General features: G+C 34.3%; 1 protein-coding gene across 1 annotated transcript; it reads right to left on the bottom strand.

Moving 5' to 3' along the window:
• Positions 1–14,591: 14,591 nt before the first annotated feature.
• OR1F1 (olfactory receptor family 1 subfamily F member 1) lies at positions 14,592–15,527 on the bottom strand. The gene has a single exon (XM_074279960.1). The coding sequence runs from the start codon at positions 15,525–15,527 to the stop codon at positions 14,592–14,594; it is 936 nt and encodes a 311-aa protein (XP_074136061.1).
• Positions 15,528–17,600: the final 2,073 nt, after the last annotated feature.

Below are 17,600 nucleotides of genomic sequence, written 5' to 3'. Positions count from 1 at the left end.
AGCAAACCTGGGAGGTAGAAGAAACCCCTGTTTTACAGATAAGAAACTGAAGAAAATAGGCTGAGTGATTTCCCCAGGATCACATAGCTAGTAAGTATCTGAGGCTAAATTATAGGTCTTCTGGATTCCAGATCTAGTATTCTATACATATCAGCTGCCTCTCCCTTCACTTTTTTCTCAGTGATTGATAATCAAATCAATTTTCCCTTTGTTACTTTGAAGGGAAGACAATTGTAATTGTTGTTTTACACTATTTGCCTAGTTTCTTTGTTTATAAAAAGAGGATAATAATAGCATCTACCTCTCAGAGCCAGGTGAGGATCAAATGAATAACAATTGTAAAGTATGTTAATGTCAGCAATAATAGTAATTATTATTATATTGCATATAATTATGATTACAGTGATAATTATCATATACAATATAATAACTATATTATATGTAATATTAATTATTATTATTATCATAATTTCATCTTATATATTTTCCTCCTTTCTAGTTTCCTCCTGTTTCTCTCCTATCTGTCTGATCAGTACTTTTCATTCTTATTGACTAGTTTTTCATTCATGTGGTGGGGTTCTCTAAAGCTGTCCTGTTTCCTCTTCTCTTTTACCTCCATACTATGGTATCTGACATTCCCATTAGCATTCATGGATCTAGTTATAATCTCTCCACAGATATTTACTAGATCTATATAGCCATCTTTAGTTTCTTTTTTGGGCTCTAATCATCACCCACCTCTTGGATATCTCAAATTAATTGTCATTTTAAATTTAATATTTCCAAAACAGAACTCATTATCTTTCCCTAGAAATCTTTTTTCCCTTCTAAATTTTCAGTTACCGTTTGGGATATTGCCATCTAACTGATATGATCTATGGCATGGGGTTTGGCCCGAGATGATGATAGGTACCAAAAATTGGGGTTTGGTCATGTGAAGAATTCACAGTGGCCATTTTCTTTGGAAAAAGGTAGATTTATTTAGAAGTTATAGACAAAAGAAAGAGATACAATAGACACTAGGAATGGTAAATATGAAAGAGTGGGAGAGCAAATGAAAGATAATTTCCTCAGTGGAACTCAAATTACCCAGTAGAAAGAGAGCACTCCATGAGGCTGGGGTATGCCTTTATATGGCAGGCCAAATCCTGAAAGGGACTTAGCATCCCAGAAGAGTTAGTTAGCTATAAGGAGGAGAAGTAGAGTTGAAAAGCATAATGGAATTAGGGGAGATACCACATAGCATTGGAAAGAAGGATAAAGAGAAAGACACTATTAGGCAGATTGCCGTGGTAGACAGACACAAAGAAGGATAGCAGCAAAGCCTTGGGTCATAAGTTATTTTATAGGGAAAATTTAGCCCGAGGGTCTTGACGTAGCTTGGATTTCTGACTGGATTACCTTTTTAGAGGGTGGGACAATGGAACTAAACTGATCTCTATCAGAGCCTTCTCTCTGCCTGCCTAAGGGATTAATTTTTTTTATCAATTCCTCTGCTAACCACACCTAACAATAAAGACCTCATTACAACTATTCACCTAGATTCTCAACCTCAGTATCATCTTCAATGTCTCACTCTTACTCCACATAACCAACCCATTATTAGTCTTAGCTTTTCTACCTATATAACATCTTTCATATAATTCCACTTCTCTCTACTCACATCACCAAGAATCTCCACTTACCCTAGGGTCACACAGCTAGTTAATGTTAAGTGTCTGAGGCTGGATCTGAATTTAGGTTCTCTTGACTCTAAGGCCAGCCATCAAGTTCCCCAGCATTAGTTTTTAAAATTTTGAGTTCCAGATTCTTTCCCTTACTGCCTCTGACACCCCTTCCCCCATTAAGAAGGTACATGTGAGATTATACAAAACATTTCCATAAGTCTTGTTGCAAAAGAAAACATACACCTCTTATTCCTCCCCTCCCCCCCTCGCCATAACCAAAATAAAAATAAGGATTAAAAAAATGAAGTTTTTAAAAAGTATGCTTCAATCTGCATTCAGACACAATGAGTTCTTTCTCTGGGTTTTTTGAAGGGTATATTAGTCCTTCAAAGTAGTTTTGGATCATTGTATTGTTGAGAATAGCAAAGTCATTCATAGGTGATTATCCTACAATTTAGCTATTACTTTGTACACAGTACATTTCACTTTGCATGAGCTCATGGAAAACTTCTCAGGTTTTTCTGTGAGCATCCTGCTTCTCATTTCTTACAGAATAAAAGTATCCCATCATAATCCCATACCACAGTTTATTCAGCCATTCCCCAATTGATGGACATTCCTTCAAAGTCCATTTCTTTGTCCTGAGAAAACACATGCTATAAATATTTCTTTTGTACATATAGGTCCTTTTCCTTTTTAAAGAAAATCTCTTACCACTACACACCTGTCAGATTGACTAAGATGACAGGAAAAGATAATGACGAATGTTGGTGGAACTGTGGACAGATCCAACTGGAGAGCAATTTGGAACTATGCTCAAAAAGTTATCAAACTGTGCATACCCTTTGATCCAGCAGTGTTTCTATTGAGATCATATCCCAAAGAGATCCTAAAGGAGGGAAAGGGACCCACATGTGGCAGTCCTTTTTGTAGTGGCAAAAAACTGGAAACTGAGTGGATGCCCATCAATTGGAAAATGGCTGAATAAATTGTGGTATGTGAATGTTATGGAATATTATTATTCTGTAAGAAATGATCAGAAGGATGATTTCAGAGAGCCTTGGGGAGGCTTACATGAAGTGATGCTAAGTGAAATGAGCAAAACCAGGAGATCGTTATATACGGCAACAATAAGACTATACAAGGATCAATTATGATGAACATGGCTCTCTTCAACATTGAGATGATTCAAATCAGTTTCAGTTCAAACCAGTTCCAATTGTTCAATAATGAAGAGAATCAGCTACACCCAGAGAGAGAACCATGGGAACAGAGTGTGGAACATAACATAGCATTCTCATCCTCTCTGTTGTTATTTGCTTGCATTTTGTTTTTCACAGTTTTTCTTTTTCTTTCTTCTTGATCTGATTTTTCTTGTGCAACAAGGTAATTGTAGAAATAGGTATCCATATATCGGATCTAACATGTATTTCAATGTAGAAAAAAAAGAAAATCTCTTTTGGAATATATGTCTAGTAGTGGTATTGTTAGGTCAAAGGGTATGCCCTTTGGGCATAGTTCCTAATTGCTCTACAGAGTAGTTGAATCAGGTCACAATTCCATCAATAATACGTCAATGTTTCATTTTGCCCACCTTTCCTCCAACACTTGTCATTTTCCTTTTTTTTCCTTTTCTGGCCTATAAAGCCAATCTAATAGGTAAGTACCTCAAAATTGTTTTAATTTGCATTTCTCCAATCAATAGTAAATTAGAATATATATATATATATATATATATAAAATGGCCATCACTAACTTGATTTGTTCACCTGAAAACATATCTTTTAATCATTTTTCAATTGGAGAATGGGTCTTTTTTTTTTTTTTTTTTTTTTAATAAATTTGTCTCAGTTCCTTATATGTCTGGGAAATGAGGCCTTCATCAGAGGCATTTGCTTCAAAATTCTATTCACTATTGCTAACTGTATTTCGTTGTGTTGCTCCCCCATCTCCAACCCTGCTTTTCCCTGGAATACATTGTCTTCTCTTAGTTTTCTTGTTTTCTTTGGAGACTTGGTTCAAGTCCTATTTTTTTAGGGGAGCCCTTTCCTGATACTACCATCTTCTAATACTTTTCTTTTTTAGATAACATGAAGAAATAGAATATTCTCTCTCTCTCCTTTCACCTAGTCCCTCCTCAAAACTGTTTTACTTCTGCCAACCCCTCCCCCAAGATGTCCTCCCTGCAAGTATCCTCTTTTCCTGGTCCCCTTCCCCTCCTTTAGGGGAATACCCTGTAGGGTGTATCCTTATTGAGTGTATATGTTATTTCCTCTTTCAGCCAATTCTAAAGAGAGAGAGTAAGTTTCACTCACTTCCCTTCCCCTCCCCCTTTCCCCTAGTAAAAGCTTTTACTTGCCTTTTTTATGCAGATAATTTACCCTATTGTACCTCTTGCTTTCCCTTTGCCCAGTACATTCCTCTCATCCCTTAATTTTATTTTTTAAGATATTATCTCTTCATATATTTTAATAGCTTTCTGATTGGTTGCTCTGCTTTATCTCTCCTCAAATATCAAGGTAATTTTTCTCAAGTGTATATTTGACTCGTTCCTTCCCTCCCCCCTTTACTGAACTCCAATAGCTCCCTATTACTATCAGCATCCAATATAAATCCCTCCATTTGGCTTTTAAAGGCATTCACCCTCCTCTTGCTTTCCGGTCTTCTTATATTTTACTTTCCTCAGAATTTTGTGATCGATCTAAAAACTTCCCTGCTTTCCATTTCTCAAATTCTATCTGCTGGTATTGCTTTTCCCTGGAACACATTGTCTTCTCTTAGTTTTCTTGTCTTCTTTGGAGACTTAAGTTCAAGGACTGCTTTTTAGGGGAGCCCTCCATCTTCTAGTATTTTCCTCATTTTAGATAACATGAAGAAGTAGAATTTATATAATTTTTAAACTTTTTAAAATGCTTTACCAATGGTATCTCTTGTTATTCCACCACAAGGTAGAGATATAGATCCTATTTTTGTTTCCATTTTACAGATGAGAAAATTGAGGGATCATAGCTAAGTATCTAAGTTGGTTCTGGATTGAGGTCTATTTGCCTGCAGATCTATCATTCTCTCCTAGTTGCCCTAAGGAAGATTACCTTAAATCAATGCTGAATATTTCTTGTTAAGTATCTAGATATGTTCATGTAGTCTCCCTAATTAAAATATGAATCTTTGAAGGCTGGGAAAGTTTTTATCTTTAGTTATTTACACTGCACATAACTCTATGCTGGTAAAATTTAACAAAATGGTTTACTGACAGACTCCATTACCCTCTCAGTTTTATTTTGTGGAAAGTCTGTTTTGTGTTTCACAGGTTCAGAGCCCCTAGTGATAGAAAAGTATGGGATAGTGAGGTGTGAGACACTTTTGCCTGTAGCCTTACCACAATCTGATGGTATTGAATCAACAATTTTCTTTCTTTCTTGGAGTTGGATGGGGTGAGAAGACATTGAAGGCTAAAGTGGATGGAAATGAGACATTAGGCATGTGGTTTTCCTTTGTGGTTGTTATTTTACTTGACCTTCCCAGAGTAAGTTATCTATTTTCTTCCCTGCCATACAAAAGATCATGCATTTATTCAGTTTTAATTTTCTTTTTTTTATCTTTTTTTTTTTTTACTTATTCACTTTTAGAATTTTTCTAATTTAATAAAATTGCTTACAGTTAAGGAGAGTCTAAGTGAAAGAAGTTATTGATTTGCATGATGTCTATCCAGAAGCCAGAGCTGGGGGAAAGGGAGGGAAGCTACAAATATATATGTATATGAGTCTATGTCTTCAAGGAAGGGAAAGGACAAAAAAAATTTATAATTTGCTGTCTCTGCCTTTAAGGAATTTAAAATCTACCTGGGGAACCCAAATTTATGTACATAATAAAGTCAGTGTATTGTATAAATTTTAATTTTGTTTCATCTCTATTTAATTCAATCTTTTTTGGATTTGGAACTAAGGAGAAAAAGAAAGTATAGAAACCAGGAGAGACCCTGAAATAACAGACAATTTAGGCTTGTAATCAGAAAAAAAAAAACTGCTTAATCAAATTTTCCAAAAGCTAAATGGATTGCCTTCAAAACTAGTAGATTTCCCCTCCTTAGGGGAATAGGTTAAAAAGATGATTCTTTTTCATTTGTGGGCTGATCTAGAACCATTGAGATCCCTTATATTATGGAAGAAATATCTCTGTTCTCAGTTCATGTGGTAGGCAACTGCTTTCAAATATATACTTACTAGCACAGAAATCATGGAGACAGAAACCTAAATTTTATTATTATTCATTCTCAAGTATAGACATGGGCCTCAGAGAAAATCTAAACCTTCATGAAGATTTTGAAAAGACTTCTTTAGGCAAAATTATGTCAGAATTGACAGAGATATAATTATTTTATATATTACAATTTTGTATATTCTTCTTAGGCCATAAAAATTATAGAGAAGATAGGTCCATAATCCTATACTTCCTTCAATACTGTAAAAGTAGAAGTTGAACAAATGTGTATTTGGAAAAATAAAATACTATTGAGAAAAAAAGAAAAACAAAGAAAGATTTAGATTCTTTTTCCCTCCCTCATCTCTTCCCTCCTCAAGATAGAATAGTTCTGTAGTTATATTGTTATAAATTCAACGAAGTTCTTTGTATATTTGATATGAGATCTTTATCCAAGTAACTATAAAAATCTTCCAATTTTCTGCTTTCCTGCTGATCTTGGCTACATTGGTTTTATTTGTACAGAAACCTTAAGTAATGTAATAAAAATTGTTCATTTTCCTTCTCACAACACTATCTTTTGTTTGTTTATTAATCATGTTAAGATAGAGCTGATGAGAAGTTTGATATTCTACTGTGCTCACTTTTCTTACTCTTATGACACAAACTGCATCACAGATTCTTAGAGCTAGAGTGACAAAGGACTTAGAGGTCATCTATTTTAACCCCTTCATTTCTGAGTGTAAGAAACTGAAACCCTAAAAACTGTGACTTGCCTAAAGTCATAACTGAAACTCAAACTCTGGTCCTTTGAGTCCAAAGCCAACAATCTTTCCACTGCACCCTATGTAAAACTGTACCCTACTTTAAGGAGGGAAAAAAGAAAGCTACATGAAAACTTTGTTATATTGGGTTTTTTTGTCTTTTGTTCTCAAAGAGGGCTTTGACATCTCAAAGAGGGAGATGATGCAATGACATTCAAGTCATGGGTTTAAATGAGAATGGACTGTATCTTACATATTTAAAAGGAATAGCAAGTTGTATGACCGGTTTGTGGTTTCTTGTGGAATTGTTCCCATCCCCCCAATTCTACTATGTTAAAGAAATGCTTTTATTTCTTAAGTTCAGAATAAAATAAGTAAATTTCTTTTCAAAAAAGAGAGAAGTCCTGATTGTTGCCAATTTTCATCTAAGATCAACACTTTCTTTTTTAAAACCAAGGGAGTTGTCCTAATTCTTTTTTTGTTCAAGTGATACTTTAAAAAAAAAAATACTTTTTTATTCCTAGGACTTCTCTTTCATAATAAAACTCAAATCAAAGTATAAAGCAGAATCAAAGAATGTCAGAACTGAAAGAGGCCTTGAAACTCTGAAAACAGATTATTGAACCTAGAAGGAATCTTAGTGATCATCTTTTTATAGATGATGCAACTAAGATAGACAAGGAAAACTGATTTGTTTAAAGCCATGCACATCCTTTTTGGCAGATCTGGTACTAAAGATTATCTCTCTTAACTCTTTCTATTGAGGTTTTTAGTTGGCTCAATGGACATAGTACAGGACTTAGAATAATTTGAGTTTGAATCTTCTGTTAGTTACTAGCTGCTGTGTGACCTTGAGCAACACACTTAACCTCCCTCATCTATGAAACAGAGGCAGCATTTTTTTAAATTAAATTTTATTTTTAAGTTCATAATTAAACCAAAAAGAACGTTTCCCATATATAAATGGAACAGAAAAGTTAATATGTGAAAACATGACTCTATATCACATAAAACTTCCTTATTAAAAAAAAAAAGTACAAAAGAGACACATTTTGTAGCAGCAAATGACTAAAGTAGCCTTGTGTTTGACAAATGTAAAGATTTAAGTTTTTGAGATAAGAATTCATCATTTGATAAAAATTGCTAGGACAGCTGGAAAGTAGGCTGGTAAAATTTGGACATAGACCAATATCCTAAACCATTTGCCAAGATAAGGTCAAAATTGAATACATAATCAAGACATAAAGGGAGATATTACAAACATATTACTCATCAGACTTATGGATAGACAATTTATGAAAAAACAAGTGATAGAGAACATTGTAAAATATAAGATGAATAATTTTGATTACATTAAAGAGGTTTTGTACAAATAAAACCAATGTATCCATCAGAAGGAAAGCAGAAAATAGGAGAAGAAATTTTATAAGCAGTTGCTCAAAGGTCTCATATGTCAAATATATGAAGGATTTTGTCAAATTTATAAGAAAACAAGCCATTTCTCAATTAATAAGTGGGTTAAATGATATGAACAGGCAGTTTTCTGATGAAGAAATCAAAACAATTTATAGTCATATAAAGAAATGCAAATTAAAATAATCTTGAGATATTTTACACCTATCAGATTTACTAATATGATAGGAAGGGAAAGTGACAAATGTTAGAGGGGATATAGAAAAATTGGGGCATTAATTCACTTTTGATTTTGGAAAGAAATTTGGAATTATGCCTAAAGAGTTATTAAACTGCTATATACTATTTATAATGTCACAATTAGATATATTTCCCAAGATAATTAAGAAAAAAGGAAAATGGCTTATATCTTCTAAAATATTTTTAGCAGCTTTCTTTTTGGTGGCAAAGAATTGGAAAATGAGGAGATGCCCAATTGTAGTGGCATATAACCATGATAGAATATTACTCTGCTCTAAGAAATGATGAGCTCAATGATTTTAGAAAAGTATGAGAAGACTTACATGAAATTTTCTTATTATACACTTAATTAGAGAAATGAACAGTACCAAGAAAACATTGTATACACTAAAAACAATATTGCTTTAAGAACAGTTTTGATCCACAAAGTCATTTGGACTATTATAAATACTTAAATTAACTACAAAGGACATATGAAAGAAGATGCTATCTCTATCCAGAGAAAGAACCGACAAACAGAAATATATATGCACACATTTGTGTGTATATGTTTGTGTGTCTTCACAAACACATATTTGTGTCTAATGGTAGTCATCTTTAGGATAGGTGGGAAGGAAATGTTACATGATAATTTTATTATATATTTAAAAGAAAAAGGAAGTTGTACATAATAGATATGCAGTTTCATATGTGAACTTTTTTATTCTACTTTATTATGGAAATACTTGTTTTATTTCTTTAGGATAAAAAAAGTTAAAGAGAAATAAAAGTAAGTATGTAATAAATTCAACATGTTACTTTCAAAGCTGTCCTGCTTGTCTGTATTTCCTTTTGAACTTCTTATCTTCTGCTTATTTAAGAATGCTTCAAAGCAACCCTTTCTTTCTTTCTTTTCTTTTGTGTGGTAACATTATCTCTAGTTCTTCTTCCCCCCCACTCCCAAATAGCCTTGTATCTAAAGAAAGAAAAAAAAAAATCTAAGTGTAGCAAATAAATACAATGAAGCAAAACAAATCAATGTTATGTGGCATAACTTGGCTCATTCTCTATTTTAATTATGTTACTCCTCTGTCAAGAGATGGAAGCATGATTCATCCCTCAGCCTTCTAGAGTTGTATCTAGCAAAATTTTGTCTTTCAAAATTGTTTTTCTTTATTTTTTTTCTTTGTCTTTTTTATTCAATAGTATATTATTTTCCAAATACATGTAAAGATAGTTTTCAACATTTATTTTTGAAAAGATTTCAAGTTCCAAATTTTTTTTCTCTCTCCCTCCCTTATCTTCCCCTCTCCCCAAGACAGCAAGCCATCTGATGTAGGTTATATAAGCACAATCATTTTAAACAAAATTTTGTATTATTCATGTTGTGAAAGAAAAATCAGAACAAATGGGAAAAATCACAAAAAAGAAAAAGCAAACACCAAAAATAGGTGAAAATAGTATGCTTTGATCTGGTTTCATTTTCCATAGTTCTCCGGATATAGATGGCATTTTCTATCCCAAGTCTTTTGTAATTTTCTCAAATCACTGTATTGCTGAGGAGAGATAATTAAATCAACTATAATAGGTTTAGCTCTTCTCAACAATACATTGTTTTTCTTTATAATGTTGCTATTATACAAATTGTTCTCTTGGTTCTGCTTGCTGACTTCCCTCTGCATCACTTCACACAAATTTTCTAGGTTTCTCTCAATTTATTCATATGCCCATGTTTTGTTTAGGCATCCCTCAATTGATGGGGACCCCCTTAAATCTCCACCTTTATGACAGTCAATAAATATTTATTAAGCACTTACTATGTTGTAGGTACTTTGTTAATCACTGAAGATATAAAGGAAGGAAAAAGACATTACCTGCTCTTAAGAGGTCACAATTTAACACAGGAGACAATACATATGTCCATCTGTATGTACATACACATGCACACATCTCCCTGTATAAACAGGTTGTATAGACTATATGTATTTAAAATAATCAGAGTTGCTATAAACATTTTTTTGTACATGTGAGTCTTTGTGGAGTATAAGCATGGTAGTGGTATTACAAGGTCAAAAGATATGTGTGGTTATGGCTTTTGGGTAGAATTCCAAATTTCTTTCTAGAAAGGCTGTAGCAATTAACAGCTCTATCAACAATGCACCATTTGGCCTTCTCTCCAGTATTTCTTCCCACAATTATAATTTTTCTTTGTTATAAAATCATCTTTCAAACTGATAGATGTAAAGACAAACTTAGACTTGTTTTAATTCTCATTTCTTAACTTATTAATGATGTAGAACTTTTAAGAATATGGCTATTGTTAGCTTTGATTACTTCCTTTGAGAAGTACTTGCACATTTTTGTTATTATTGCTGTTTGTTTTTTGCTTTTTTATTTTTGACAATTCATTGATGTGTTGGAAAAAAGCAATCCTGCTAATTTATTTATTTATTTTCCTGAGGCTGGGGTTAAGTGACTTGTCCAGGGTCACACATCTAGGAAGTGTTAAGTGTCTGAGATCAGATTTGAACTTGGGTCCTCCTGAATTCAAGGCTGGTGCTCTATCCACTGCGCCACCTAGCTGCCCCCAATCCTGATAATTTAAAGAAAAAATAGACTAATAATATAATAATTTCATCACCATCTTCATTATCATTATCAACTACAACAACAAACATGCACTGAGCATCTATTACATATTAACCATTGTGTTGTGTTATGGGGACATATAGAGTTGCAAGACATTGCCCTTCTCTTCCTTGAAGCTTGTGAATGAATTTCAAAATCACTTCCCTCTTTACTCCAAAATTCTTCATGGAAGTTTCCAAAATTAATAAGTGAATATTAACATATGAGCTCCCCTAAACTAATCTATTTATTTAGTCACAGGGCAAGATAGTGAATAAAAATAGCAATCTAGTGTTTGACAAACCCAAAGATCCCAACTTTTGGGATAAGAATTCATTATTTGACAAAAATTGCTGGGAAAACTGGAAATTAGTATGGCAGAAACTAGGCAAGGACCCACACTTAACACCACATACTAAGATAAGATCAAAATAGGTCCATGATTTAGGCATAAAGAATGAGATCATAAATAAGAGGAACATAAAATAGTTTACCTCTCAGACTTGTAGAGAAGGAAGGAATTTGTGACCAAAGGAAAACTAGAGATCATTATTGATCACAAAATAGAAAATTTTGATTACATCAAATTAAAAAGCTTTTGCACAAACAAAACTAATGCAAACAAGATTAGAAGGGAAGTAACAAATTGGGAAAACATTTTTATAGTTAAAGGTTCTGAAAAAGGGCTCATCTCCAAAATATACAGAGAATTGACTTTAATTTATAAGAAATCAAACCATTCTCCAATTGATAAATGGTCAAAGGATATAAACAGACAATTTTCAGATGATGAAATTGAAACTATTTCTGCTCATATCAAAGAGTGTTCCAAATCTATTGATCAGAGAAATGCAAATTAAGACAACTCTGAGATACCATTACACACCTGTCAGATTGGCTAAGATGACAGGAACAAATAATGATGAATATTGGAGGGGATGTGGAAAAACTGGGACACTGATGCATTATTATGAAAGAATCCAGCCATTCTGGAGAGCAATCTGGAACTATGCCCAAAAAGTTATCAAACTGTGCATACCCTTTGATCCAGCAGTGCTACTACTGGGCTTATATCCCAAAGAGATACTAAAGAAGGGAAAGGGACCTGTATGTGCCAAAATATTTGTGGCAGCCCTTTTTGTGGTGTCTAGAAACTGGAAAATGAATGGATGCCCATCAATTGGAGAATGGTTGGGTAAATTATGGTATATGAATGTTATGGGATATTATTGTTCTGTAAGAAATGACCAACAGGATGAATACAGAGAGGCTTGGAGAGACTTACATCAATTGATGCTGAGTGAAACGAGCACAACTAGGAAATCATTATACACTTCAACAATGATAATGTATGGGGATGTATTCTGATGGAAGTGGATATCTTCAACATAGAGAAGAGCTAATCCAATTCCAATTGATCAATGATGAACAGAATCAGCTACACCCAGAAAAGGAACACTGGGAAATGAGTGTAAACTATTAGCATTTTTTGTTTTTCTCCCCAGATTATTTTTACCTTCCAAATACAATTCTTCCTTTGCAACAACAACAAAATTCGGTTCTGCACATATATATTGTACCTAGGATATACTATAAGATATTTAATATATATGGGAATGCCTGCCATCTAGGGGAGGGGGTGGAGGGAAGGAGGGGAAAAATTTGGAACAGAAGGGAATACAAGGGATAATGTTGTTATGTTGTTATGTTATATTGTATAAATAAAATAATAAACATAAAAAAACAACAATTCATATGCGCTCTTCTTCCTAGAGGGATATCTCCTCAATCAATTTCTTGTCATCTTTCACCATCTCATTTCTCTCTCTTTTTATTGAGGGAATTGGAGTTAAAGGGAAGTGACTTACCCAGGGTTACACAACTAGTGTCTGCTAGATGTGACCTCAGCTCCTCCTGACTCCAGAGCTGGTGCTCTATCCACTGTGCCATTAGGCTGCCTCCAATACCTCTCTTTTTTTTTTTTCCCCCCCAGAAAGTGGAACTTTAGTTGAAATTTGTTTGTTTGTTTGTTTTAAATCTTTTTATTTTCAAAACATATGCATGGATACATTTTCGACATTGATCCTTGTATAGTCTTGTGTTTCAGATTTTCCCCTTCTTCCTTTAGTTAGCACCTCCTCCCTTCTATGGCAAGCAATCCAATATATGTTAAACATGCTCAAATATATGTTAAATCCAATATATGTAAACGTATTGATACAATTCTCTTGTTGTGCAAGAAAAATCAGATCAAAAAGAAAAGAAAATAAATAAGAAAACAAAATGTAAGTGAACATCAGAGAGTGAGAATGTTGTGTTGTGATCTATACTCAGTTTCCACAGTCCTCTCTCTGAATATAAATGGCTCTCTTCATCACAAGATCATTGGAACTAGCATCAATCATCTCATTGTTGGAAAGAGTCACATCCATCAGAATCATCATATAATCCCAATACCTTCTTTTTATATCAGAGCCCACCTAGCCTCCTTTACTTTTTCATAGAAACATCCCTTTATAAATTCCAATTGCTACTAGTGTGTGATTAGTATCCCTTTCCGCATCAATGCACACATAACCTATATACTTGCCTAGACAACAAGAATTCCTTTCATTTAGGTTAGAAATCATGTAGGGAGAGTACTGTCTCATACAAAATAATTGCCTTCATTGTCACAATTAGTTTTTCTGGCATCATGGAATAGTAGGTAGAGTCCTGGATGTGAATTCAAAAGAACTAAGTTCAAATTTCACATTAGGTAATTAAGAGTTATATACTCATGCATAAGTTAGTAAACTTTGTAGATTCTCAGTTTCATCATTTGTGAAGTAGTAATAATAAATAATGCCCAAACTGACAGTATGGAAGAGTCATTCAAGAGGTATTCTTAGGCCTAGAATGAGGATTTTGAGATTGCAGAGAATCCTGGAAAATCTCTGAAACCTTTTAAATCTTTTCAGATGATCTACAAATTGAAAATTAGTTTTTATTTCTAATATGGTAAATATCTATAAGCATAACTCTCATAAACAAAAACTCTTTGACAGACCCTCAATACTTTTTAATTGTATAAAGATATCGAGAATGCAAGTTTGAGAATAAGACCAGTGTTCAAGTTCTTCATCTGAAACATAGTAGCAGCATAGCTCTGGGAAATTCATTTAACTTCTTATAGCTCTAGACAACTCTACTCTCTAAATACTATAAATCATAGATGTTTCAGAATCTAGATAAAGGTAGGGATTTCTACCCTAAGCAGTTCCACACTTCTGAAATCACAGATTAAAATAAAAAAATTAAAAAAAAAACAAAAAACAATCCATCAATATTAAAATAACCTACATACAAGAAAGATGTTTTGAGGAAATAGCTTTGAAATCTTAACATATGATATAAATGTGAGTTATTATTTCCCTGTGGACTCTGGAACTGACAACAGAGTGAATAGATAACTAGCCTGAGCACTAGGAAGATATGGATTTAAATCATTCAAATCCTTCTACTTAAAACATGCTGACTGTATGACCTGTCCAAGTCATTTAACTTTTTGATACCCTAGATAACATTCTAAAGTTAAATTGCAGAGAAGATTCCAATCTATATTGGTAGAGGGAGTTTACTCATCTGGAAGTTCCCCATATCAATGAAAACACAAGTCTAATCCCAATCTAAGTTGTGGTCCATGGAACTTTTGAAAGCATCAAGTAGGGATTTTTCTACCAACCAATTTTGTCAGAGCCCTTTTCATGTCTTGATTCCTCAAGCTATAGATAAAAGGGTTCAACATGGGGGTCACCACTGTGTACATCACAGTTGCTGCTGTATCTTTTTTTATTGAATGAGTGGAAGAGGGACTAAAATACACAGCAATTATGGTGCCATAGAAGAGGGAGACCACAGCCAGGTGAGAGCCACAGGTGGAAAAGGCTTTCCATTTTCCCTTTGTAGATGGAATTCTCAGGACAGCAAAAGCAATACGGATATAAGAAGCCAAGATACAGATGAATGGGGTGATCATTATTAGACCTCCTTCTGTAAAAATCACCATTTCGTTGAGTGAGGGATCAGAACAGGAAAGCTTCATGAGAGGAGACACATCACAGAAAAAGTGTGGGATGACATTATTGTCACAGAAAGTGAGATGAGCCATTAGGAGAGTATGCAATAATGCATTCAGATTAGCAACAATCCAGGATCCAACAGACAGAAGGGCACAAAGATGATGGGTCATTTTTGTAGCATAGTGTAAGGGATGACATATAGCCACAAATCGGTCATAGGCCATCACAGCCAGAAGAAAATTGTCCATGTCCGCAAATACAAATAAAAAGTACATTTGTGTCAGACACCCTCCAAAAGGTATAGTTTTACTTCCAATGGCATGATTCACCAACATCTTGGGAACTGTGGTTGAGGTGAAACAAATATCCACAAAGGACAATTTGCTAAGGAAAAAATACATGGGAACATGGAGGTGAGAGTCTGTAAAAATGGCCAGGATGATGAGAAGGTTCCCTAGAACTGTGATCAAATACATGTATAGAAATAATACAAAGAGGAGTTGCTGATGCTCTGGCTGACTAGAAAGTCCCAGGAGAAGAAATTCTGTGACAATGGACTGGTTTCCTTTTTCCATATATGTAATATAGCTTCTAAATCTAAATTCAGATAAAATACAAGTTTAGTAACCTGATATTCATGAATGCTTCATGCAGATTTATGACACAGATACACCTTGCCCTCAAGTATCTCACAGTCTAATGGGGGAAATAGCATATATAAAATCCCATGTGCAAATAAGCTATGTGAAGGATAAATGGAAAATAATCAACAGAGGGAAGGCATTAGAATTGAGAGAGTTTGAGAAAAGCTTGCTGGAAGTCAAGGAAGTCAACAGTAGACCAGAAATGAGGAAAAAGAACATTTCAGAAATGAGGAACAGCCAGTGAAAATGACTGGAGCTAGAAGATAAAGTGATGAGCAACATCAAAGAGGCCAGTAGCACTATGGCAGAGTGAAAAGCAAGAAGAATGGAAAAGCAGGAGGGGCTAGGTTATGAAGGGCTTTGAATACAAAATAGGATTTTATATTTAATCTTAGAGTTGGTAGGGAACCACTGGAGTTTACTTGATATGGAAAGGGAGTGTGATATACTAGAAGCTGTACCTTAAAGAAGGTCACTGTATACTGAATAGACTGGAATGGGGAGAGACTTGTAGACTTGTAGAAAGCAGACCAATAACAGGCTATTGGAATAGTTCAGGCTAATTATTTGAGGCTGGGGTTAAGTGACTTGCCCAGGGTCACATATCTAGGAAGTGTTAAGTGTCTGAGACCAGATTTGAACTCTGGTCCTCCTGAATTCAGGGCTGGTGCTCTATCCACTGCACCACCTAGTTGCCCCGAGAAAGGGAGTATTTTAAATAGATTTTGCAAAGGTGAAGGAGACTAATAGAAGGGAAAGTAGATTAAGTGAAGCAGTCATGAGAAAACAAAACAGAATTTTGAGAAGGGATAGGATAAAAAAAGAAGAAGAAATAGTGAAAAATAGGCTGGAAAGAAATACACAGTAATTATAACTGTGGATGTAAATGGGATGAACTCACTTATAAAACAAATGCAAAGCAGAATGAATCAAAAATCAGAATCTGACAGTATCTTATTTACAAGAAATATACTTGAAACAGAGACACACACAGAGTAAAAATAAGGGGCTAACGCAGAATCTAATATTCTTTAACTGAGAAAAAAAGCAGGTGTGGCAATCAAGATCTCAGACAAAGCAAAAAACAAAATAGATCTAGTTCAGAGATAATCAAGGAAGCTACATTTTGCTAAAAGGTACAATAGACAAGTAATGTCAATACTATACATACATATGCCAAATATCATAGCATCTGAATTCATAAAGAAATTAAGTAAGTTGCAGGTGAAAATGTTATTTGTCCATCTTTTTCAAAGAGGATCAATGAGATCACAGAGTGATGACTTGCATATGAATTGAATTTAAGTGAGACAGAGTTGTGCAAAGTTGCTCTCTTTTTCCCCTAAGAGTCACCAAAGTTTAGTGTCCAGACAAATGATAAGATTACTAGCAGTGGCTCAGGATGCAGTAGTGGATGACTTTGACATCTTCAATGTCTGACCAAACCAGAAGAGCTACACAGTGCAAACATCTCAGCTGCCTTCTTGGCCCTGGAACAAATTTTACTCTTTCTGTTAGGAGAACTCATTATATGCTTGTTTGTGGTAGACATTCCCTTAACTCCAGTAGGTTTTTGGCTTCCAATGGGTTACTCTCAACTTGACTTAACCTATCTTCCAGGATAGTTTTACCAGGATCTGGCCACCATAAAACTAGATTTTTGGAGTTACAGGAAAAAGTTGGGTGACACCAAAGATGGATGAGCAGCCCTGAAAAAATCTTGGCAAGCCCTTGCATCATTGGTGCTGGTCCTCCCTGAACACCTCACAGGCTACATATGGAAAAAATAAAGCTATTCTCCTTTCATAACTAGATAAATCAAAACCTGAAATAACAAGAAAAAAGTTAAGGAGATAAATAGAATTTTGGAGAAGTTAGATTAGATAGACTTATGGAGAAAAATTGAATGGGAGTAGAAAATAATATACATTTTCCTCAGCTATACATGATGTCTTCACAAAAATTGACCATGCATCAGGGCATAAAAACTATACAAACTGTGCA

Source organism: Sminthopsis crassicaudata, chromosome 1, assembly GCF_048593235.1.
Source record: "Sminthopsis crassicaudata isolate SCR6 chromosome 1, ASM4859323v1, whole genome shotgun sequence".
In the NCBI taxonomy this organism is placed as follows: Eukaryota; Metazoa; Chordata; class Mammalia; order Dasyuromorphia; family Dasyuridae; genus Sminthopsis; species Sminthopsis crassicaudata.
This window is presented reverse-complemented; position numbering and strand designations above follow the sequence as displayed.

What these genes read in the sequence shown, in the direction of transcription:
- OR1F1 (XM_074279960.1), bottom strand. Translation starts at nt 15,527, where the DNA reads ATGGAAAAAGGAAACCAGTCCATTGTCACAGAATTTCTTCTCCTGGGA.